Genomic DNA, 25,141 nt, shown 5'->3' with positions numbered 1-25,141 from the left:
TGTGTGAATTGGATTAAAAATCTATAGACTAAGGCTGATTTATTAAGACATATCAATGTTTTTCCTCAAAAGAGGAAGAAGATACTCTTCATCTAACAGAGAATAAGATAATAAATGCAACATGAAGAACTTATTTTAATTTCAAAAAAGATTTGCAATTCCAATCCTTCAGGTTATGATGAGAAATCTTAAAATCTCTCTTTTAAAATAGGAAGAGTTTATCATTTATCCAAGAGAACTAAAACAGCTCTGAAGACGATTTACATTCAATGATCTCACCAAGTCCTTTCCACCTTTGAAATTCGATGAGGGCTACTCTACTGGGTAAAGTAGAGTACCCAGTACTCTACTGGGTAAAGTACTCTACTCCTATTGCCCCAATATGACTAATTGGAAACCAGAAATACTTAAAGTCCACATACTCTCCTTTTCACTAGAAGACATCTTCATCACTCTGAAGCAGAAAACTCAAAGGATTCAGAGTATCCAAATTTGTACTCTTCCTTCTTACTTCCACCATAGTTTCAGACCAGGTCATCTTCTTTCTCAAGATGTTTGTCCCATCTTAGTATCTCAAGGAAGAAGAGAAGATGTAGAGCCAAAATACAGCTGACTGCCTATGGTGGCTCATTTACCTACATAATGCTTTTCCAAAACTGAAAGCAAATAGCTACTCTCAATTTTCACATTTCCATAGCCATTCCCATTTAAACAGTCATATTTTGTTAAGCATGTTTTAAAACTGTCATTTTGAAGTACTTAAAGTGTAACATTTAAACATGTAAAATATCAAAGAACTTTATGATAAATTCTACAGAAAACAATCCTGCATTATGAATAATGACTGCTGCCGCTGCTAAGTCGCATCAGTCGTGTCCGACTCTGTGTGACCCCAGAGACGGCAGCCCACCAGGCTCCTCTGTCCCTGGGATTCTCCAGGCAAGAACACTGGAGTGGGTTGCCATTTCCTTCTCCAATGCATGAGAGTCAAAGGTCAAAGTGAAGTCACTCAGTCGTGTCTGACTCTTTGCGACCCCATGGGTTATCGACTATCCGGCTCCTCTGTCCATGGGATTTTCCAGGTAAGAGTATTGGAGTGGGTTGCCATTTCTTTCTCCAGAGGATCTTCCTGACCCAGGAACTGAACCCGGGTCTCCCATGTTGTACGCAGACACTTTACAGTCTGAGCCACCAATCAACTAATAAGATTATAAGATTTTTAATCGACTAGTTAAGATTTCAAAAATTTAGGTGTGCTGTGTTTAGTTGCTCACTCGTGTCTGACTGTTTGCGACCCCACAGACTGTAGCCCACCAGGCTCATCTGTCCACAGGAATTTCCCTGGCAAGAATACTGGAGTGGGTTGCCATGCCCTCCTCCAGGGGATCTTCTTAATCCAGGGATCAAACCCAGGTCTCCTGCATTGCAGGCAGATTCTTTACCAGCTGAGTCACAAGGGAAGCCCAAGAATACGGGAGTGGGTAGCCTGTCCCTTTTCCAGGGGATCTTCCTGATTCAGGAATTGAACCGGGGTCTCCTGCATTGCAGGTGGATTCTTTACCTGAGCTACCAGGGTAGACCAAATTTAGGTGCATAGTTAATCAATTTGCAATGTTATTTACATTGCTTTTAAGAAAATGATCTTAACAGAAACATAAAGACAGAGACTAGGTTAGCGGTTGCCACATATTAGGGTCTGAGAGCAGAAAGGGCTGCAAGTATAAAGAGGTAGCCTGAGGGCATTCCTTTACGTGCTGGTACTGACCTGTACCTTGTTCCTGTTGGTCATTACATGAAACGTATGTATGCAATAAAATTGCATGAAACTATACACACATACACACAATAGAGTGTAGAAACTGGTGGTGAACTCAAAATACAGCTTGTAGTCTAGTAAATAGCATTGATGTCTTTCTCCTGGCTTAATATTTTACTATTGTTATGTAAAACATTACTATGGGGGAAAGGGGAGAGGGTACATAGGGTCTCTATCTTGAAGCTAGTGGCCATTCTAATTATTTCATAATTTTTTTTAAAAAGGAAAAAAACCTCACATATGGATTCAACAACTTTCTACATAGTGATTTTTTATGTGTATCTTAACATTTTACAAGGCCTATTGCTCAATCTTACACAGAATACTGAATTGAATACTGAAGTTTTTCCCTCTGACCTTGAAAAACCTACACAACTGTGTATCATTTGGATCACAGTTTTACTAAAATGTTTATATTACTCTCTTTAGCTCTGTATATCTCTACTGCCTCACTTAAATCCTCTGATATGAAGAAAATATTTTCTTTCTCTTATTTACATCTAAAAATTCATTCCATGGAACCCAAGGACCCAGGGGCAAAAAGAATGCCCATAAACTACCCTCACATCCAAGTACAGCAGAATCTTTTCTGGAGTAATTTGCTTTTGTTCTATGACCAACTTTTCCTGCCTGTCCCTACATCTGAAAACATCTATTGTCAGAGCTGCTCAAACTTGTTTAAAACCTGCAAACACATTGTTTATTCTACTAATAAAATGATGTATCTCTAATTCCCTCCCAACTTTACACTGTAGTGGAAAGAAAGGTATCAATTACTTCACCCAATAAGTGATACAGCAAGAACTCTGGACAATAACCAGTGTCTAATGGATTTTGGTTTCCTGGTTGTATTTCAAAACAACTCATTGGCAAGAAGTGCATTTTGTTATTTATAGTAAGATCAATCTTTGAAAAAAATTAATGCAGATTTTTATATGTTACATAACTTTCAATATCCGTGGAATAAAATTTAAATGCAGCACATTGTACCAGAAAGATCTTACCTTATGTCATTCTATTTTCAACACTGTTTTGAGAAACATCTTACATTATTTATGTAACTGTCCATGATGATGCCTTAAAGTGAATTACTATTAGCGCTGGCCTACAAGAAATTTGGTTTTGCTCAAATATTGAAATATAATTGCATGCAAGAATTCTGAAAGATGGGATATGGCCCTATTTCATAGGTAAGCAAAGAGAGAGTAAAGCAACTCACTAACCTCATTTATCAGGAACTGAAGCTGAATTACCGCAGCTCCACTGTCATGTTGGCAGTAACATTCTACTCCTGGACGACCAAAGCTGTCATGAATTTCATTAAGGAGTTTATGGTATGTGTGGGCTTTTTATAGCAATTGATAAAGTTATATAACAGACAAATATTTCCATGGCCTCATATTCAATACAGGCTATTTACTAAGGCTGAGATTTAGAATTAGATTATGCATCGATCTAATCAGCTACTTTCTGTTGATAGTCAGAAATCTCAGAGATTTTATATCTAAAAGAAATAAGACAGCTATCTCTTCTAGAAAAAAAAGTTAAAAACAGCAATATACAGAACCAAGCTACATATATTGAATATACTTCATTCCAGCCCTAGTCTTTTTCTTTCATTTAAAGTAAAAGAAAAGGTAGTTGATCTATAGAGCACCCAATTTTTCCCAAGTCAGTAAACAAGTCTGAAAAGTAGACATATGTCATTCTGCAATACTGCTTTTAGAAACAACTATCTTTTCACTAGTATTTATTCCTGTAGTGTCATTTTTAAATACCATAGGCTAAAAATATAACAAAGAACCACATATATATGTTTGTAACTGTGGCAAGTTATAATACCAATGAATGTTATCAGTCTCTTACAATATACTAGAATACAGATTAAGATGTAAATATTAATTTCCATATAATAACAGGAAACAGACAGCATTTTCTGTATGTTGGGCATTATATTAAACTTAGTATACATATTAATTCATTCAATCCTCACAACCATAAAGAATATAAAATATCCCACATATAAACATATAAGGGGGCTTCCCAGGTGATGCTAGTGGTAAAGAACCCGCCTGCCAATGCAAGAGACATGAGATGTGGGTTTGATCCCTGGATTGGAAGATCCCCTGGAGGAGGGCATGGCAACTTAATCCAGTATTCTTGCCTGGAGAATCCCATGGACAGAGGAGCCTGGCGGGCCAGAGTCCATAGGTGAGAGTCCAGTTGTGTCTCACACAGTCAGACACAACTGAAGCGACAGCATGCACACACACAAGCAGACAAGGAAACTGAAGCACAGAGAAAATGGCTTCTCTCAAGTCACACAACTAGGAAGTATAGCTGAGATAATGCTACACTGATATTTCTTTGTGTCAATTTATCTTACCTTCTAATTCTGAATTCCAATGTATTCTTTTCAAAATGTTGCAATCTTCCTACCTTAGATACCTTTAGTCTCAATTTGTCTACAGCTTATCTATCAAAGGCTTTAATATCTACCTAATCCTACCAGTCATCTTTGTTTCTGGAGTAAACCAACAATATACCTGACCCATGACATACACCAGACACTTCCTGCACAGCTACACTCATGGTTCTTGTCCAGACAAGCACCAACCAGCAAGACTCCTGAAGAGGAACTGCAGAAGATAAGGCTGTTTGACTGGGAGCAGAGTCTCTGAATACAGACATGATCTCCCAATTTAGACATGACCCTCAAGGTGAACAGACATGGAATCCTGTCTCAAATGACCATTAAGACATTGGGTTCACACCATAAGGTTCCTGAAATTGGGTCCTGTCCAAAGCCATTTTGCATAGATCAAGTATGCTCATAGACATTTTAGACAGGACCAAATTCAAGAAGCTTTTGGCATGGACCAAATATCTTATGAATGTTTTAGATAGGCCCAGATGTCCTGCAGGAAATCCTCTAAGAAAGCAATGGGGGTGGGGGGGAGGGGGGGAGGAGGGGGAGAGGGAAATATTTACAGGAATAAGTAATATAATAAAACTAGCTATTAATGAAGAATAATCAGGAAGATATATGTAAGGACAGAGGACACATAAGCAGAAACAAAGATCTACTAGATCTAGATCTAGTAGAATCTTTTATACTACCATACCAAATTTAAATTCAAAATAAGCATTCATTCAGTCGCCTAAATGGTTTTATACACACACACACATACACACATATATATTTGGTTGGAAATGGAGGGAGTAAAGAAGTAAGTGGATCATCATCATCATCATCATAGCAGCTAATATTTGTTGAAAACAATGTGTCAAGTACTATACATGTATCACCTCACAAACAGCACCCTCTATTATAAGCAACATTTTTACAAATGAGGAAACTTATACACAAGGTTAAATAAGTTACCCAAAGCCATATAGCTAGTTAGTAAGGAAGCTGGGGTTTGAACTCATGCAGTCTATTAATAATTCCAGGACATCACAGAGACACAAACACGAACACACCATCATCAAACCTCACTTCCCCAAAAGAAAGGACCAATTTTCACATCTAAACATCACCTGACTTATTTCAAGTCATTTTAAAACTGAAAATACAGAGGAAACACTTATAGTTGAGACTACAAAGTCAGACTAGTCTGAAACAATAAAACCAGACCAAATGTAACTTTTAGTTGCAAGTAAATACCATAAAACCAATAAAATTTTGAAAGCCTTCCTTACAGCCTACCTAGACTTTTAAGAGTTTCAGGTAACAGGAATATGGTGATCTTATCTCTTCACTCCCAGAACCTGCAATAGTGTTTGGCACATAGCAGGCATTTAATAAATATCTATGAATGAATGACTTTATAAAATCTAAGAAACCTGTTTATGTCCTGTCATATCTTCTTAGGTAAAATTAAGCTCATTTTTCAGAAAGTCAACCAAAAGTACAGGATACTAGAAACACGTTCAAAGTTCTTATTTCTATCAGGAGACTAGACTAAATTGTCTTTAGGGTCAATTATAGCTCTCAAAATTCCAGGAAATCTATATTTCCAGCCTATTCATTTGACCTTCCACTCATTTGTTAGGTCGGTATTACAATCATAGCAACAGCTCCTCATATTGCTTCTTCTTTCTTCTGGGATTTTTCCACTGTACTGTCAGCAAAATAGAATAAAAAACAGTAAAAGAAGCAGGCAATGGGACCTCAGCCAATCACACGTTCTGAAAGAATAATTCCTCAGCAAACTTCACTGCTGTCATTGCCACTATGCACTATACACATATTTGGACAACCTCTACTTTTTATGAATAATGTGGTAATGATTAGTGCTACATACTGTACTTAATAAACTATTAAGATCTTTTAAATTATATATCTTCTTAGAGAATCTGTTCATCAATTCCTGTCAACAAAGAAAAAGTCAAAGAAAGTATCAGTATTGTTCGAACAGCAACAGAAGTGACATATTCAATTTTGCAACCAGAAACAGAAGACTGGAGTATTAATACAGTGGAAAGCAACTGGAGGACTTTGATATCCTGTGCAGTATCTGAAAATACATTTATATGCTGCAAAGTTTAAAACAAGGATGTGGATAACCATATTTTTCATGAACTCATAAATTAGTAACTAATAAATTATCCCATGTTTAATTATGTCACATTCTGTGAATGTAACTTTGAGCAGACATTCTGCCAACAAACCAAGAAAGACTTTTAAGAGTAAACTGTTCTTCCCTGACATCGTTAAAAACAGTAAGCCCAGGCACAGCATTTGAATCCATCAGAAAGCCGGAAGATTTCCACTAACTTCTGTTACCACTTCTTTTAGTACATCCTTAGACTTTCAGCAAACAGGGTAATTCATACCTCTTCAAGTGTTCCAGTAAGACTTCAAGGTGTCTACTCTGAGCCAGCATACTATTCTGTGAATAAAAGGTCGGTGGATGATTTTTACTTTCAATGGCCTAAGTCTTAAACTGTAATGTGATTATTTCTCAGTAACAAAGATAAATTCCAAATACCGCCATAGTGTGGTCAAAGAATATTGACAAAAGGATTCTGAAAATGAAAAGAGAATGAGCTTTAGTCTACCATTTATTCTGTGTGAACATAAACAAATCACATTGCACGTGAAAGCTTTCAATTCTGTTATTCTGTACTGTTATGAGGAATAAATGGGGCAACAAATAAAAGGGCAAACAATACATACAATCTGTTCTCAAAGAAAGTTCTAGAGGTAGCAGATAACCAGAAAAAAAATGGGAAATACGCAAACTGAACTGTGATAACGAAGACAACCTATGTGGGCTGCAGCATTCCCACCTGTGAACTGTGCCCCTGCCTCCCTTACCTCATCGGTTTAAGGATCACCTGCAAACCTAAGACTAGACTTTTCAACCTCTTAATCAGACTCCATGGCCTTTCACTACTGTTTCTCATGTCCAGTAATACACTGCTAGGAAGATGAGTAAGGCACCCCCAGAATTTCAGTTCCTTTTCATCTTTATAAATACTTCGTACATCAGTTTCACAGCGATGTCTCCAAAGGCAATGACAGAACAAAGTGTCAGCTTGTTTCCTCACGGTTATACCATAAATCTCAAGATGTTATGACTGCTTTAAAATGACATCCTCTCTACATATACTATATTGAATGTGTTTCTGATCTATCGTTTGCCTCACTAAGAACACTACTACCCTGTCTACCAAACATTTAACTAGTCTTTCTTAATTCTGGCTCTACATCAGAAGCAGCCATGAACAATTACAACAAAAAAGAAATTACAAATGTCAAACTCCATGCCAGACTCACTAAATCAGAATTTTCTATCTAGAGTGGAAATCTAAGCACATGTTTGGGCATTGCTTTATTTCATTTTTTTCCCCCTAGTTCCACAAATCATTCCAATGTGTAGCCATGGCTGAGAAAAACTGGGAAACCTTGTGGCAAAAGCATAATTAAGCATTATCTTCTATGAAACGCACGCACACAGACACAAGGTGTTTATTTATATATGAATAATTACTCTGGCCATCTGATGTGAAGAGCTGACTCACTGGAAAAGACCCTCATGCTGGATGAGATGGTTAGCATCACCAATTCAATAGACATGAATCTGAGCAAACCCCAGGAAACAGTGGAGGACAGAGGAGCCTGACCTGCTGCAGTCCACAGGGTCACAAAGAGTGAGACACGACTTAGTGATTAAAGAACAACAAATTAAACTGTTTCATTTGAAGAAAAAAAATCTGAAAAATTATGAATCCCCTTAATCTCATCTTAGGTCTTACTTTTCATACTTCTAAAAATTTGCTACTTCCATCTGAACTAGTTCTAATCAACTTGATAGGTTTAAGATAGTGAAGAACATTCCATATTTTATGAACTTTGAATGTATTTACAATACTAAAATTTTTGTCAAATAGCAATTATTTGCACTTTTATAGTATAATACCCCTAACTTTGGAGAAGGCAATGGCACCCCACTCCAGCACTCTTGCCTGGAAAATCCCATGGACGGAAGAGCCTGGTGGGCTGCAGTCCATGGGGTCGCAAAGAGTCGGACACGACTGAGCGACTTTACTTTCACGTTTCACTTTCATGCATTGGAGAAGGAAATGGCAACCCACTCCAATGTTCTTGCCTGGAGAATCCCAGAGACGGGGGAGCCTGGTGGGCTGCCGTCTCTGGGGTCGCACAGAGTCGGACACAACTGAAGTGACTTAGCATAGCACCCCTAACTTTATAGTTTCATCGACTTGACAAACATCAATTTAAACACCTTTTTAAAAATTAAAGATCATGTATTTTTCACCTATAAAAATTAATACAGACTTCTGATTTCTGGTCCAGCACATAAGACACTTGCAAGTTGTCATTTCATCCTAACAACAAATAAAAAGCTGAACAAACTAAAGATCAACAACTTATCTTAGATTTAAAAGAATTCACAGGGCAAATGACTGCTCCCAAAACTGCAGAGACAGGCCAATACAGAGAATGACAACATACCAAAATGAACCAACGAGCAGACACATTTGCAGCAATCAGTGCTGGGGCATGAAAACCTAGATTACACTTGATGATGAACTGCTGGAGGCTTAATGTAGACAAGTTTGTAAGAAACCCCAGAGGGGGGATTTCCCACACTTCTGTGAGTTTTACCTCCAAGAGCTCTCTACCATGTTCTATCCGAGGAAAATGCCCTCTTGGAAAGGGAAAAGCAACCATTTTTAAATTTACTGGAGTGTTCTGTTCATAACAAGGTCTACCCTCGGGAGCAATAAACAGAGCCTAAACTGCTGGGGGTTTATCAGAGCCTAACTGGCCTGAAGGAAGGGAAATCAACTTCAACCCTCTCCAGCCACCCTAACTCCTTTGGCAAAGATGGGAGGAGCAGGGAATTGAGAACAGTTGAGAAGTTCACAGTCCTGAAGCACAGGCTCGAAAAAAGACTACGACCTACACACAGGCCTACAGAATGCTTCCTCTCCCCTTACCACCCAAAATTAATCTAGACACAGACCTTACATCCTTCATAAAAATGAACTCAAAATGGATGGCAGACCTAAATGTAAAATGCCAAACTATCAAATTCTTATAACATAGGAGAAAACCTAGTCATTTGGCAATGACTCTTTAGATACATCAAAGGCACCATTCATGAAAGAGAAAAAAAAAAGATAAACAGGACTTAATTTAAAACTTCTGCTCTGTGAAACACAGTATCAGAGAATAACAAGACAAACCACAGACTTGAAGAAAAAAATTGCAAAAGACAACTGATAAAGGACCATTATCCAAAATATATAAAGAACTCCTAAAATTCAACAATAAGCAAACAACCAACCCAATTAAAAATGAGCCAAAGACCTTAATAGACACTTCACCAAAGAAGATATACAGACGGCATATAAGCGTATGAAAAGATGCCCCACATAGGTCACTGGAGGAATGCAAATTAGTACAAGGAGATATCACTACAAATGTATTAGAAGAGCCAAAATTCAGAACCGACAACACCGAATGATGATGATGACATGTGGCCAAATAGCTCTTGTTCACTGCTGGGTGGGAATACAAAATGTACAGCCACTGTGGAAGACAATTTGGCAGTTTCTTATAAAACTAAACATACTCATACAATCTAGTAGTCCTATTCCTTGGTATTTACCCAAAGGAGGTGAAAATTTATATCCACACATAAAACCATGCATGGATGTGTATTTCTACTTTTTCAAAACTTGGAAGCAACTAAAGATGTCCTTCAGTAGGTGAATGGATAAACAAACCGCAGTATATTCGGCCAATGGAATAATATTTAACACAAAAAAGAAATGAATTATCAACTATTAAGAGATAAGGAAAACTCAAACGTATATTACTGAATGAAAGACGATCTAAAAAGGCTGCTGACTATATGACTCCAACTATATAACATTCTGAAAAAAAGGCAAAATTATGGAAACAGGAAAAAGATCACTGGTTACCAAGAGGTAGGGGAAGGGAAGAGATGAATAGGTAAAGCACAGAAAATGTTTAGGGCAGTGAAACTATTCTGTATGATACTATAAAGGTGGATACGTGTCAATATCCAGTTGTCAAAACCCACTGTATGTATAAGACCAAGAAGGAACCCTTCCATAACTATGGACTTTAAGTGATGGCGTGTCAGTGTAGGTTCATCAACTGTAACAAATGTATCGCTCTGGGGGGAATGCTGATAATGGGGGAGTCTGTGCCAAGTGGAAATAGGGATGTATAGGAAATCTCTGTACTGTCTGTTCAAATTTGCTGTGAAGCCAAAACTGCTCTGAAGAGTAAGGTCTACCAAAAAAATTTATACGTTAAGAAGTGAAACTAGCCACACTGTCATAAAGGTGGACGTAATTTTTACTTCTTATTCACAATCCTAACATTCTGCTAGTCTGCTACCTAAGCAAAACTATATTGTGGACTATTTCTACAGTAAAACAAAATGCTAAAATTAACCACTTAAGATGCACAGGTCAACATTTAAAACTTTCTTAACACAATTTTTAGTAATTTACAGTGAATGTCCAATGTGTTTGGCTGCTTTTCTTGTGAGTGACACATCAACTCAAACTGACTGCAGCGTCTAGACTACAGTATAATCACAGCATAGTGCTCGTGCTTGGTCACATCAGACTCTTTGCGACCCCATGGACTGCAGTCCGCCAGGCTCCACTAACCATGGAGTTTTCCAGACAAGAATACTGGAGTGGGTTACCATTTCCTACTTCAAGGGATCTTCCTGACCCAGGGATTTAACCTATGTTTTGCATCTCCCACATTGGCAGGTGGATTCTTTTCCACTAGTGCCACCTGGGCAGCCCCAATTATAGCATTAACTGGTTGAAATAGGTCTCGAGCTACATCGTCCACTATTGTTTTGAGTAAGAATTTATTGTTTTTGAATAGAGTGGTTGAAAAATATTCACTTATTATTTACTGCTTTGGAGTTAGGACTATCTCTAAAGGGGTCAAAATGAATTATATTTACTATCACAGGCAGTTCTTTAGAATGGCTTTTGATACATAAATATACTTTCAAATGAACCACTTGTTCAGTCATCTGTAAAATACAGTCATAAATAATCGTGGTCTGGGTTAAAGAAACAAGAAGGAACATACATTCTCACGTATCAAGTAACAATCTTTTATCCCAGCATCCATTCTCAGATGCTTAATGGCTAAGTTCTTAAGTATGTATGGCCAAGTGAATTTTAGAAGAAAAATAAAACACATTATAAAAAATATAGTACAGAGACTACAAATATGGAAAATCTGTTTCAATATTTTTTGTCCCTTTCAAAAGATAAAATATATATACATATTATATATATATTAATATATACATATTATACACACACACACACACACAAAAGGAAAGCAATTTGGCAGAAAGTACTGCAATAGTTGATACCACTAGATTTAGTCACGTTTGGCAGAGTACTGCTGTAAAAAAGCCGAGGTAGCGGCTATTACCACAAAAGATTATGTACTTTCAAGAAAGGGTAAGTTTAATCACTCTTCAACAGACAACCTCACCAGGAAAAGCTTCGAAAGTTCTAGATAGCCCTTATTGAAAGGGAAACACAACCAAAAGGTGTTATAAAAATATCCCTAATTAAAAAAATAAAACATTATTCAATAGTAACTACTGTATAATTTCTAAGTCTACATTATTTTGCAAATAGCATCATGTGCTTAGCAAATTCTAATTTCCCAATGAAGACTGTACTAAAGTCAAAAGCATTAGCTAATTTTTTTTTTCTTTGTATTCACGCCCAGATTAAGGGAATGTTATTTTAGATCAATGTTCATTTTTAAATCATAGCACCAGCAAAAATACATATGTTCAGTATGTCATCATTTCATTTGTCTTTATATAATAACCTTTAGAAGGATTAACACCAGTTGGAAAAGTGAAACTAAGTGGAAATTAGCTTTATTTACTGAATAAAGTTTGTAGTTACTGCTAGTGAAAAGTTATATAGACAGTGAACAATGATAAAAATTTTTCATTTTTTTAAATTTTATTTTTCATTAAATATAATGTATGATATAGATTTTAGATACCTATTATCATATGAAGGAAATTAACCTAAAAAAAATTTTTTTTCAAAGTAGATATAATTTTTCAATTTAAGTACCATGTATATTCATTCCAAGAAAGGGTGAGCAACCTATCTGACCTATCATGCACCTATCATGCACATAAATTTACTTCTAAGAGCTTTATCAGTTTTTGTTGTTGTTAATACATTTTTGCAGGTTTTTTTCCACAAATGAAAATGATTTTTCATCAAAATTTGCAGACATCTAAGAAATCACAATACTTTAACAAAATGTTTACATTCATTTTTATATTTAGAAGTATCTAAATGCTCCTACTTATCTCAATATAACATTAATGAAAATATTAAGAAAAAAATACAAATATCAATCAATATATTTTAAATTAAAATTAGGAAGAAAAGGTCTCAAACAAGCTGAATACTTCAATAATACAACTGATGACTGAACTGTCCCCAAAGGATGCCTGATAAGTCATATTCATTATCATAGTAATTATAATTCACCAGAAAAATAATTCATCTTTCACAGGGTCAAAAAAAACTTATGAAAATAAATTAACTTGGTATATAATGGTACCATGTATCATTGGTTCTTTACAGTATTTTTCTATATTTTTCTATTTATGGCTAAAAGATTAAATTTAAATTGAGTGTGGAAGTGTAATTTATCAAACTATAAAAATCTCTGTAGTCATTCCTTCCTGAACATTCCTCCATAATTTAAAAGCAAGGAAGCTGAATAAACTGGAGTGGGTTTATTTCCTTCTCCAGAGGATCTTCCCAACCCAGGGACTGAACTTGGATCTCCTGCATTGCAGACAGATTCTTTACTGTCTGAGCCACTCGGGAAGCCCAATAATTCCTTCCTGAGCATTCCTCCCTAATTTAAGAGCAAGGAAGCCTAATAAACTAGAGCAAGGATTGGCAAACTTCAGCTTGTGGGCTGAATCTACCCCACTGCCTGATTTTATAAATAAAGTTATATACTGGAGAATCTACATTCTTTCCTGCACACACAGTCTATGCTGCTTTTGTGCTACACTAGCAGAGTTGAGTTGCTGGGTCAGAGATGATAAAGCCAAAATGTTTACTACCTAGCACTTTACCAAAAAAAAAAAATTGCTGACTCCTGAATTAAAGATTTAGGTCTTCATTACCTCATTTGATGCACACATACACTCATCTTTTATATGATCTTTAGTAGAGACCATACTAAGCTAATCATTTAAGAATCTGCATGTTCCTTCTGTTTTGATTTTATAATTGTATACTGACTTCTGTCCAAATTTCTGAACTTTATATAAGGCAGAGGATACTGGTTGATTCTAATTTGCACTGCTTCGGACTCTACTGCATCTTCTCATAACATTTCTGACAGTTAATAAATTCCTAAAGGTCTATTTTTAGATACTTAATGACTATATCATATTACATATAAAAGGATGATAATATAGAAATTTAGATTTTCAATAGTGAATTAAGAAAAAGATGGCTCCATGAATGGAAATAGGGATGAAATTAAAACGAAAAATACATCACAAAGACAAAAGCATTCAGCTTTAAAGAATTATTTAATGGGGGAAAAAAAAAAAGGATTCTAGACTTAAGGAATCATTAACACATGGCCCACTGTGGAGCACAAGTAGTAAGGAGTCACTGTGTCAATGATTCTTTCCCCTAACCCTCCTTCTACTCAAGCACTCTCCTGCCCAAAAAAACCCAAAAAACAAAAGTAACACATTGAATGGAGCGATTAACAGAATTCAATATTTCTTTAAAATGAATGCAAAACAGTGAGAGATTACAGCAACTGGGATCACCAAATCCAGAAGTAGATGACTAGTCTTTAAATTCTTCAAAAATGTTAAAAGTTGTAATAATGATATATGGAAGATAACTAACTTATCTTTCTTCTTTGATGTTACAAATAAAAATCAGAAATGGGTTCAAATTAAAAGTACAAGACATTATATGGAAGCCTGAACATCTTCATGGTAAGAAGTCTTGAGTATTTAAATCTGAAGGTACTATTTTCTTCTTAGAGTGATTTATCTCACAAGTGATTAAGGCAAGGGAGATAGATATATCAAGTACCTTTTGGTAGTCTTTGACAATGACAGTTTTATGTATTCTTTGTTTATTTAATAGAAATCAAGTCAGCTACTCTGTTCTACTTCCTCCATAGTTATATAGTACTATACTATGTCTAACAAAAGGCATTCAAATATTAAAGGTATGCTTAGTTGCTCAGTCGTGTCTCACTCTTTGGGACCCCATGAACTTTTGTCCCCCAGGCTCCTTTGTCCATGGGGATTCTCCAGGCCAAGAATACTGACTGGAGTGGGTTGCCATGCCTTCCTCCAGAGGATCTTCCCAACCCAGGGGTAGAACCCAGGTCTCCCGCACTGCAGGTGGATTCTTTACTGTCTGAGCCACAGGGAAGCCCGGGAATACTGGAGTGGGTAGCCAATCCCTTCTCTAGGGGACCTTCCTGACTCAGTAATCAAACCAGGGTTTCCGGCATTGTAGGTGGATTCTTTACTAGCTGAGTTACCAGGGAAGCCCCAAATTTAAAAGATATCATATAGGCAAAGGTCCTTTTCTCTGTATCATTTTGCTATATCCTTAAACAGACATCTGTTTAGTTCAAACCAAAGACATTTCATTGATCTGCAATCTTAAAATACCAAATATACCTTCTAATGATGATAATGCACCAAATCAGGACAGGATATTCTCAATTTAACATTACAAATCAATGCTGACACTCTGATTATTAATTTCCTCCTTGTAAATAAGGTGTTGCTTCCAGTGCATGAAGTTAAAAGTCAAAGAAAGACAACCAAAGCTTATCTTTTTAAGGATAATCACCCCTATAGTTCACTTATTTACATGTACATTGCTAGTTATTACTATTCCAAGTACTATACAATTACCAGATTTGCTACTCAAATTACATGCTAGCAAGTCAATGAAATTAGTCTCTCTTAAATTTCTTATATAAAATTTAATTAAATCATATAATTAGGAACCCAGCATTATTTTTAAGTAATCTCATTTTAATTTTACAACCTGACCACTAACACTCAAGAAAGGAAAGTAAACTTTGTTAACAATATTAAAAATTCCCTAACTTTCCTATCGGAGAAGGCAATGGCACCCCACTCCAGTACTCTTGCCTGGAAAATCCCATGGACGGAGGGCCTGGTGGGCTGTAGTCCATGGGGTCGCTAAGAGTCGGACACGACTGAGAGACTTGACTTTTACTTGTCACTTTCATGCATTGGAGAAGGAAATGGCAACCCACTCCAGTGTTCCTGCCTGGAGAATCCCAGCGACGGGGGAGCCTCATGGGCTGCCGTCTATGGGGTCACACAGAGTGAGACATGACTGAAGCGACTTAGCAGCAGCAGCAACTTTCCTATGTCATATTGAGGACTTACTGATTATACAAGGAAAAGCAACAATTCACCATCTTACTCAAAGTGAGCTGTTGTTTCAACAACAACAAAAAAATGTTCTTCACATGTTATTCCTTGCCCCCTTTTGTAAACAAAAGATTACAACTCTGTATCTGCTGAGTTATGAATGCAGTCAATGGGTACAAAGTAAAGGAACCCACAATGGAAGTGAGTCCAATACTTCACCCTCTGTAACAGGTACTCAGGACAACCAATCAGAAGATACTCTAGACAGAGGTGGTCCACAGCATTCCCAAATCCTCAGCAGAAATTCAAAATCATAGAGCTGAAAGGACTATTAGAAATCACAGATCCCTATTTTCTAGTTTTACAAAAAAGGAAACTAAAAGCCTAGAGATTTTAGTTGGTTTATCCAAAATTAGTCTGAAGACCAGAACATAAACTTTTAATAAGGTAATTCCTCCAATATTCCTTTACCTTTCTCTGCCAGAATGGCAAAGTCAGGTTATAATTTTAAAAGCAAATTATACTAAAAAAAAAAAAAGGAAAACAAAGAGAATACCTAACAGAAAAATAAAACACCTATCTTACTTTAAGCCAAAAGTGCTTACCAACCACAAATTTGATTCACCAGTAACTAACATATCCCTTTTCAGTTCCATTCACATTCTATCATACTTTTTTCCCCTCCACAAGAAATTCATTGTAAAATAACTGCTTTCAGGCAGACAGCTTTTCTGGTAGTTTCTAAAGTCAATGTGTCTTTTTCTCCTGCTGCCATAATCCATGCTGAGAATCACAACCTATAGCTGACACAGTACTCATTCTTCCTTTTATACAAAGTCCTCTTTAATGAGTTAAGAGTTGAGGAATAAAAGTGTTTCAAAGTCCTTGTTTCTCCTCTACAGCTAGAATTTCAAATGACTAGAATTCCTCTATGAACAAAAAGGATGGTGGGGAAGAAGAGTAATAAAAATGTGGTTTTTAAAAAACAGTTTCTAGCTAAACTGTTTCACTTTTAACTACTTGAACAAAAATCTATTTCCAAATTTTTCCAACATTGTGATTATGTTCTGTAAAATAAATAAGCAGCAAGTCAAACATTGCAATGCTAACTTATAGTACAAAATCTTTAAGCAGTCATTTATCAACCACTGTGTGTAACAAATCTTCACATATTATCTTATCACATCTAAGTAACAATTTTGCAAACCTGTGGTTGAAAGAAACACAACCACTTAAAAAAAAACAAAAATAGTACTTTAAGATCTTTTCTTCAAAGACTGTGTCAGCTATAAAAGTAAATGAAATTAAGGCCTTCCTACACAGTGCCTGGCACCGAGTTGCCTCTCAGTAAGCATTTTGCTGAAATAAATGAAAGAAGTGAGAATTAAAACCACGGGAAAAACTCGTGTTTATAATAATATTATATTGAACAGTCACTGAAACAGTCCTGGCATGCTCTTAAAAACTATACTTTTACATTATTGCATTAAATTCTGATTCTCACTTCATGAGCTAGGAGGGTTATTCCAACTTAGCTGGTAGAAGACCTAAGACAGAGTGTAGTCGTTCTCAACCAGAAGCATCTGGAAGTGCGAGGGCATCTGGAAGTACGAGGGCATCTGGGTTGCACACTGACAGCAGAGGTAACCTGGCATTTAGTAAGTAGGAACCATGGATACCAAACAGACTACAACATGCTGGACAAACCCACAGAATTATCCGGCCCCAAACGCTAGCATTACTGAGAGATGCTGACCAAGAATAAACGGGCAAAGCCAAACAGCTAACAGTGACTTTACACTAGCTCAATAACAAAATCCAAGAAATCACTGGGGAGCAACTCAAAGGCAATCAAATATAAAACTGTATCAACTTCTTAAGCTAAAATACGTCTAGGCTACCTTCTCAAAATGGCAAGAGGAGTAAACTAAAAGATGACGTAATTCCAAACTCAATACTACTCTGCCACCTTCTTTACCAAGTTTTCCATTTCTGTCTTGTAATTGCCTCAGGGCAGTATTTGAGAATTTTATCTGCAGTGACTCCCTCTAAAACCTGATACAAACAAGTCCTCAAGTCCTTCCCCAGTTCCCATTCTACTTCCCCTGCTTTAGATCCACTTTACTACCCATAGGGATTAATAGTTACATACAAAGGTTGCCTTGGTTCTATTCTTTTCATCCATGACACACTGCCCTGTTAAAAATCCGAAAGGTCACAGTCTACCGGACAGCATATCTCTCACATAGCTACAATGATTCCTTACTGAATAACGCCCAGGTAACTCAGGTTGACACTCAAGTTTTTCCACCAACTGGTTCCTTATTTCTCCCAACTCAATTAGGATCACAATTTCAACCAGTCTCTTTAGTATCCCTCCAAAGTACCATAACTCTCTTTTCTCTACTTTTGACCTCAGTTAGCCTAGAATAATTTTCCAATTTCTTCTTTTCTACCATTCTGGATCCTCACCTACTAATGTGCAGAAATGTCAGCAAATGCAATAAATTCAACTGTAGTTTCACTTTGTGTTATGTCAGTAGCTGCTGCTGCAGCTAAAACGCTTCAGTCGTGTCTTTGCAACCCTATGGAACATGGCCCACCAGGCTCCTCCGTCCATGGGATTCTCCAGGTAAGGATACTGGAGTGGGTTGCCATGTCCTCCTCCAGGGGATATTCCCCACCCAGGGGACGAACCTGCATCTCTTATGTCTTCTACATTGGCAAGGATGTTCTTTCACTAGCACCACCTGGGAAGTAGACCCCTAAATAATTCTAGCTTCAACTATGTGTAGTTTTAACCCTTGAAAGTAAGAAACATTTTCACTTCTTTTCCCCATTCAGGACAATATATAGCTACTTAGAATCAAAAAGTTGTTTCTTGAAGAAATCATCTAATACAGCATCTTCATTTTAAAAGTAAGGAAAAAACCTAACTCAAGGACACATAATTCTTTAGTGGCAAGACATGAACAAGAGATAAGGGCACAATTCATAATCAAATGTTAACATTTAATAAGTGCTTGTTAAATGAACTCCAATGTACAGAAAGCCTTTTATAACTCTGCATTCAATAACCTTACACCGAAATTTGAAAGACAGGTCTACACCTTATCAAAGCAGAGACTGCCGATCATGTTTTCCACAAGTCAGAAAGACAAAAATGAGGTTCTTTGATAATTCTGATACTTAAAAAACTCATGAATTTTTACAAAACTTCAGTAAATTTGAAATTCCATTTTTTGGCACGGTCCTTGAAATATTCATATGTAAAATGACCTCATTGTGTTTAGAAAAAATTACCTTAAAAATAAGATCAGGGTAGACCATGGTTACAACAGACTATGATGCAATTCAAAATTATACTAGTAAACCCTGAGTCTAGATAAGGACAACAGCAGCATTCCTAGCAATGCCTTCATTCTTCAGTTAGAACCATTTTTCTCCCTTTTATGTATTCCATTTGGGGACAAATGATTATTTTATCCCAATAGTTCTGATGCCTAGATTACTTGGAAGAATCAAACTGCACCCATTTCTACATGGCAAGAGAATTAAGATAATTAAATCACTACTATATGACTTGGCATATAAAATTATGCTCTCCTGCTTCCTATCAGTAAGTTCACTCCAACCTCATATTCACTCCAGAAGCCAAGAAGGCTGAACATAAAGCATGTTTATATAATTAGATCAGTCATTTGCTATACATTAATGCTGCAAATACATTCAATTTATCTTGCATCATTATTGGTTAGATATTATTTAAGGATTCAGATTTCTACAGTTCTTATCTACAAACATTCGATATCAGATATAAATTCCATATTTTTTTCCTAATCTCAAAACAGAACTTAACATAGTCCTTCAACATTTAGGAAGATATTCTATTAGTTAAATTAGATACGCAATCCAAATTCTAATAGCCCAATCCCACTTTTAAAAATCCCCTACTCTGCTCCACAGTTAAATGAAAGAAAAGACTTTGATTTACAAGTATATTTCTGTCCTAAAGACATCTTTTAGAACAAATGTATTATAGGCTATAAGAGTCTAATATGAGAAGAAAACAAAGGACTAAAAGAAGCTGAATAAAATAGTGAAAAACATAAAAGAGCTAGAGCAAAAGAACAGACTTAGAATAAGTCTGCACATTAAATCAATATGGAGCTTGGAAATAAACTATAGCTGCCCAGTTTTCAAAACAAAGAATGGAGAAATGAACAAATTTTAAACCACATATGGTAGAAATTATATAAGAATAAAAAGATCTTAGTCACTTTCTACAAATCAAAGCCATAATAAAGCTCATGAGTTTATCTTCTACCTAAACTTAACAGGAGGAATGACTAGGTGTTATTACTGGTAGGCAAACCAATTTATCACTCTGGAATGTTCATGTAAATCTCATAAAAGAGAAAGCAGAAATATATTTGATAAATTCCTTTCTTAATTTCATTCTAAATATAGTAAGAAAAGTTCTAAAAAATTAGGTGTAAATGTAAATTATAGGTTTACTTTTCATATAGTATTTAACTATTTAAACATGTACAAAAGCAAAAGACTGATATAAGTGATGATTTTGTACACCTGATCCCTGCTGTCATTTGGCAATTAACATTAGGCCTGACTCTTTAACCTCTCCCTTTGTGTATTAATATGCTAATTACTCAAATGCATTAGGGATAAAAAGTCTTGTTTAAGAAAAATACTTGGTTTTATAAAGTCAGCCTTGCTTGCAGTACTTATTATATTAAGTAATAAAAGGAGCAGACTGGCTGTTAAAACAGTTATGTACATAAAAAAATTGAGAACACATTGGGTCTCAATTGGGAAAATAGTAAAAATTAAACCCACTGAAAAGAAAACCAAAATAATCTAAAAATAACTAATGTAGTTCCACATTTTTCCCCCTTTGAGTCCAGGTGATACTCTTTTTGGGAACAAAAAAAATTGCTTTTCATTCTAAACAGTCCATCTAGATCCAACAACACACTACTTTTGTCACTACACAGAGCTGTGCTGGACAACTAGTACCCACACTGCCAAAATTTAAGTCCCATCTGCACAAGACTAAAACAAGAATCCTAGACTAGAAAGGTATTGATCACTGGATATAGGAATATCTAAACAAATGAAGTAAAAAATACTTCAGTATCAACTAGATATTTGGGCAAGAACCATTTAGACATACTGTCTTAGAAACTCACAAACTGAGATCTAGCCTGGTCAGATATTACCATTTTACTAGGTATGAGAGTACTATTGATATTTACTATGAGTGATAGTCTTAACTTAGTAACACAATTCAAGGAAAACTTTTATAAGCATTTGGAACATAGCACATTAATCACAAAGGAAACGAGGCATATCCTGATACCATATATAGCCCTACCTTGAAATGAAGACTTTGAAAGGTAAGGAAATGCAAGATACATGTTAAATCAAAGGCAAGCTTCCCACCCCCTCCCTCTTCTCAGGAGGCAGATAAATCTAAAATGTGGAGAGCACAGTTCCTTGTGTCTCTGTTTATTATCTGGTGTTTTTTTGCTATTTATTACCAACACATTACTTCACTAATATATAGGAAGCAGATACCCTGCTTCCTATAACAAAGCATTTTCTTTTTAAAATCTTAAGTTTAAAAATAAGGGCAATGTAGGTGAATGCCACAGTAAGTGTAAACACAATTTTACTTCAAGTTTAAATAGTTTGAGAGGAATTGTTAAATATTCTCCATTGTTCAGGCTGAAAAAATGATCTTGAAGAATGAATAGATATTTGGAAAAACATGCTATGATAAAATTATAGTTCATGCATAACCAGGAAAAATTTCTCTATAATACTTAAGAGTACAGTTAACCTCACAGTATTTACATATACATCACAAATGTAGATCATGACAGGAAAACATATCAAGATAGTATACTTCTCTATTTGCATTATACTAAGAAAACAGCAACACTTCGTAACTATATAAAATTTACAGTTGTTTTCTAATTTTTCTAGATGATCAGGTCAGAAACAAATTCAAATTCAATTTCTAATTCAATAGAATAATAAATAGGTCATAACTGGAACATCTACTATGAACAATATTTTTAAAAAGCAAATAAAATATGCCTTGTACAATTGTCCTTCAGCTTCATCCTCAACAGTCTGTTCAATAGACCACTACCATAAGCAGATATATTTCCCTTTAGAAACTTCTACCTCCTCGCAAAGACAGTAATTATTATCGCAAACCTTTAGAACTCTTTTTACATGTTTTTAGCGATGTATAAATTGAGAGTCAAGACACAACAAGGCAACACACAACCTTTCGTGTGTATAATCCCGGGGAAAAACACAACCACAGGATTTCACGTTAATACCTGATCATACCATTTCTTTGGAATTACACAGGAAAAGCAACTAATCAGCAATAGAGAATGACTGGGGAAAAGTTCACTTAAATGAAAGGATACAGCCTTAAAGCACCAGTCTGTGTTCCCACTGCCAGGATCTTCTGTACAGGATCAAAGGCCAGGGCTGAGGGTTGATAGGGAAATCCATGGCGAACAGTCTAGGCATAGGCAAGTGACATCACAGCAACCAGGGCAGGAAGCAAAGTTTTAAAACAGAAAAGTCAACAGAGACATTAGAACCTAGAACCAATTAAGAACCTATTATAACTGAAACAAAACACACATACATGCACTGCTATTTAAAAAAAAAAAACACTATGAAAACTATGAATTCTACATCACATAAAAACTTATGCAAGTAAAAACTGAAACCAAAAAAAAAAAAAAGAAAATCGATCCCAGTGTTACATTTCTACTTTCTCATCACAGAGGTACTCTTTAGAAAAAAATTTAACGTTCTTTTTACTATTATGTCTGAGAACAAATTATTAAAGTTGGCAGTGGTAAAAAAAATTCTATAAATTCATTTAAAAATGCAATTCATGCTTATTTCAAGTGTGATAACTTCATCCTTACTTTATTTCTATGTTAAATGCAAGTACGTTTACGAAAATGCTGTCTTAATTAAGGATTCAGCAAAGGAATTAGCAAAAATCTATTTCATCATGTTGCAACCGTAACAGAATGAAAATAAATACAGCATCTATTTTTGCATCTTGGTATTAAATCCTTAATTTTAGGATACTGAAGCAAAAAGTATAATACACACTTAAACTCTGACTTACGAACGCCTGGTATTTATGAAGAAGCCAGGTATTAATACAGACACAAGTTTGTATTTCTCACTGAGCAGCTGGTGAATTAATTCGCTGCATCATTCTTTCTGAATTACACATCACTATGGCAATTGCCGTACCATTAATAGGCAAAAATTCCACTTCTAACTTTTCCACCAAACACAAGGCTAACAAGACCCTGTGATTTCATATGTGAAGTCTCCTACCACATTTTAAGGTGAAAATGAGCCAACATCCAGTTGAACACGTCTAGCTTTTTCATAAACAATATTCGTTAGACACTGTTCCCAAAGGAAACTTGGAAGTCGGTGAAAGATCTATCAGAATGCTTGAATATAAAAGTTGTTGATTAAGAATACGAATTAAAGGTCAGTATGTTGGAAGCAATCCTGAAATGATTGCCGCATGTGAAAATCAACGAAAAGAGGAGTAAGATGATGTCAATCTCCAAAATAGCCCACCAAGCAAATGTGTGCTGTGGGAGCAAGCCCTTTATTCGCGGTACTGAGTATTATTGGCGTTCTAACCCTGGCACTCGGGCTTAAAGCCCGAGGTGCCCCTAGAACGACCCCAATTTTCGCGGGGCTGCGCGCTCCGTTCACCTTGCAGAGCTGAAAGTGCTCGGACTGGAGCGTTTCCTGGATCTCGGGCTCCCGGTTCCCAGGTGGGTGCTGCTGCTGCTGCTGCTGCTGCGAGGCCGAGGACGAGCCGGCGGTCAGGCCGTCCAGCACCTTCCTGATGTTGAATTTCCTCATGGTCGCGGCGGGGCTCCCTCGCACCCCGGGAGCCGAGGTAAGGGGCGTCCCCAGGCGGGGGGGAACCGGCCCGGGCCGAGAGCAGCTTCGACCGAGGACGCAGAGGAGCTGGCGCGAGTGGGAGTGTGAGGGGAAGGAGGCAGCTGGGGAGAAGCGAGAGATAATCCGAACAGGAAATGCTGCGACGACGAGAGAGAGCAGCGGCGACCAGAAGCCCCGCCGGCGACCCCTCTCGCTCCGAGGCCGCCGCTTCAGCCGCCGCCGCCGCCGCCGCCTCGCTCCGCGGCCCGGCGGCACAGCAGTGGCGGCGGCGCCCCGAGCCCGCGCCGCCCAGCCTCACCTGGCGGCGGGCTGACTCTGCGCCGCGCCGCCGCCCCGGCTCGCCCCCGCCGCCGCCGCGTCCATGGCCCGCGGCCCCGCCGCTCGTCGCCCGCCCGAGCCCCCGCAGTCCCTCAGCGCTTCCTCCCGCTCCGGATCAGCTTCCTCCTCCTCCTCTTTCTCCCGGGGGTCGCCGGCTCTCCGTCCGCGCTCGCCGCTCGGCCTCCTTGCCGCTCAGCGCCGCTGCCCGCCGGGCATCGCACGCAGGACGCCGGGGTGGGTCCCCGCGCCCTCTGCCTCGCTTCTCCGCGGCTGGTTCGGCCCGCCCTCGCTCCTTCAAAGCCCCGGCCGCCCTCCTCAGGCACCGCCGTCGCCGCCGTCCGCGGTCCCGCCCGGCCGCTCCCTCCCGCCTGACAGGGCGCCTCGGCACAGGGCACCAACGCCCGCTCCAAGCAGCAGCGGCAGCCGCGGTTACAGCGCTGGCCGCGGCGGTGGCGGCAGCTGGGCCTCGGCGGAGCCGGGCTGCTGAGCATGCGCACCGCGCGTACCCGCCCCCCTCCCTCCGCCGTCGGAGTGGAGCTGGGGCTCAAATTATCCTCTGCGAAAATCCCAGACCGTGGCTAAATTTCTCCCATCTCAATCGCCCTGCCAGTGGATGCAGCTGCTTCTCCTGCAGCTGGGGTAGTAAAAATGTTGATGAGTACCAAGCAGCAGGAAACCTTTATTTCAAAATTGGTCATTAAAGCGAGGGTTTATATTCTCACCCTTTAACGAGGCACACACTCCCGGCTGCTGGCTGCACAATGATTGTTGCTGCTTTATTGATGGTCTTTGTTTTGGATTGATTTGGATTTGAATTTTGGAAAAAGAGCGTCTAGACAACGGTTATTTCTGTGGCAAGAGTATGACAGACTTAGAAAGGTACTAGGAAAGGAGTTGAATTCTTTCCTGAAGCTCTTACTATTGGTAGGATGAAAGCGTGGACCTGGCAGGTAGCTGCTAGAATGGGATAGGCTGCCAAAGGGAACCGGCTCCAGGGCTGGGT

The 25,141-nt window shown here is 37.8% G+C and overlaps 1 protein-coding gene across 6 annotated transcripts in view; it reads right to left on the bottom strand.

Annotated features, from left to right (window-relative positions):
• Window positions 1–24,599, bottom strand: part of STXBP5 (syntaxin binding protein 5) — a 157,927-nt gene extending 133,328 nt beyond the window's left edge. For 4 of the 6 annotated variants that reach the window (XM_015472897.3, XM_005211027.5, XM_024996769.2 and 1 more), the window contains exons 1-3: window positions 23,626–24,599; window positions 22,287–22,384; window positions 3,040–3,121 (exon numbers count right to left, since the gene is read on the bottom strand). In XM_015472897.3, coding sequence (XP_015328383.1) covers window positions 3,040–3,121; window positions 22,287–22,384; window positions 23,626–23,778 — 333 coding nt within the window. In that variant the 5' untranslated portion in view covers window positions 23,779–24,599. Of the gene's footprint in view, window positions 1–422; window positions 829–3,039; window positions 3,122–22,286; window positions 22,385–23,625 lie in introns of those variants that run through there. The other 2 variants (NM_001191540.1, XM_059889790.1) reach the window with 2 other exon arrangements.
• Between the last annotated feature and the right edge of the window lie 542 nt (window positions 24,600–25,141).

The sequence above is a fragment of the Bos taurus genome, chromosome 9 (assembly GCF_002263795.3).
Source record: "Bos taurus isolate L1 Dominette 01449 registration number 42190680 breed Hereford chromosome 9, ARS-UCD2.0, whole genome shotgun sequence".
Taxonomy (NCBI): Eukaryota; Metazoa; Chordata; class Mammalia; order Artiodactyla; family Bovidae; genus Bos; species Bos taurus.
The sequence above is the reverse complement of the archived record's forward strand: the minus strand, read 5'-3'. Positions and strand labels throughout refer to the sequence as shown.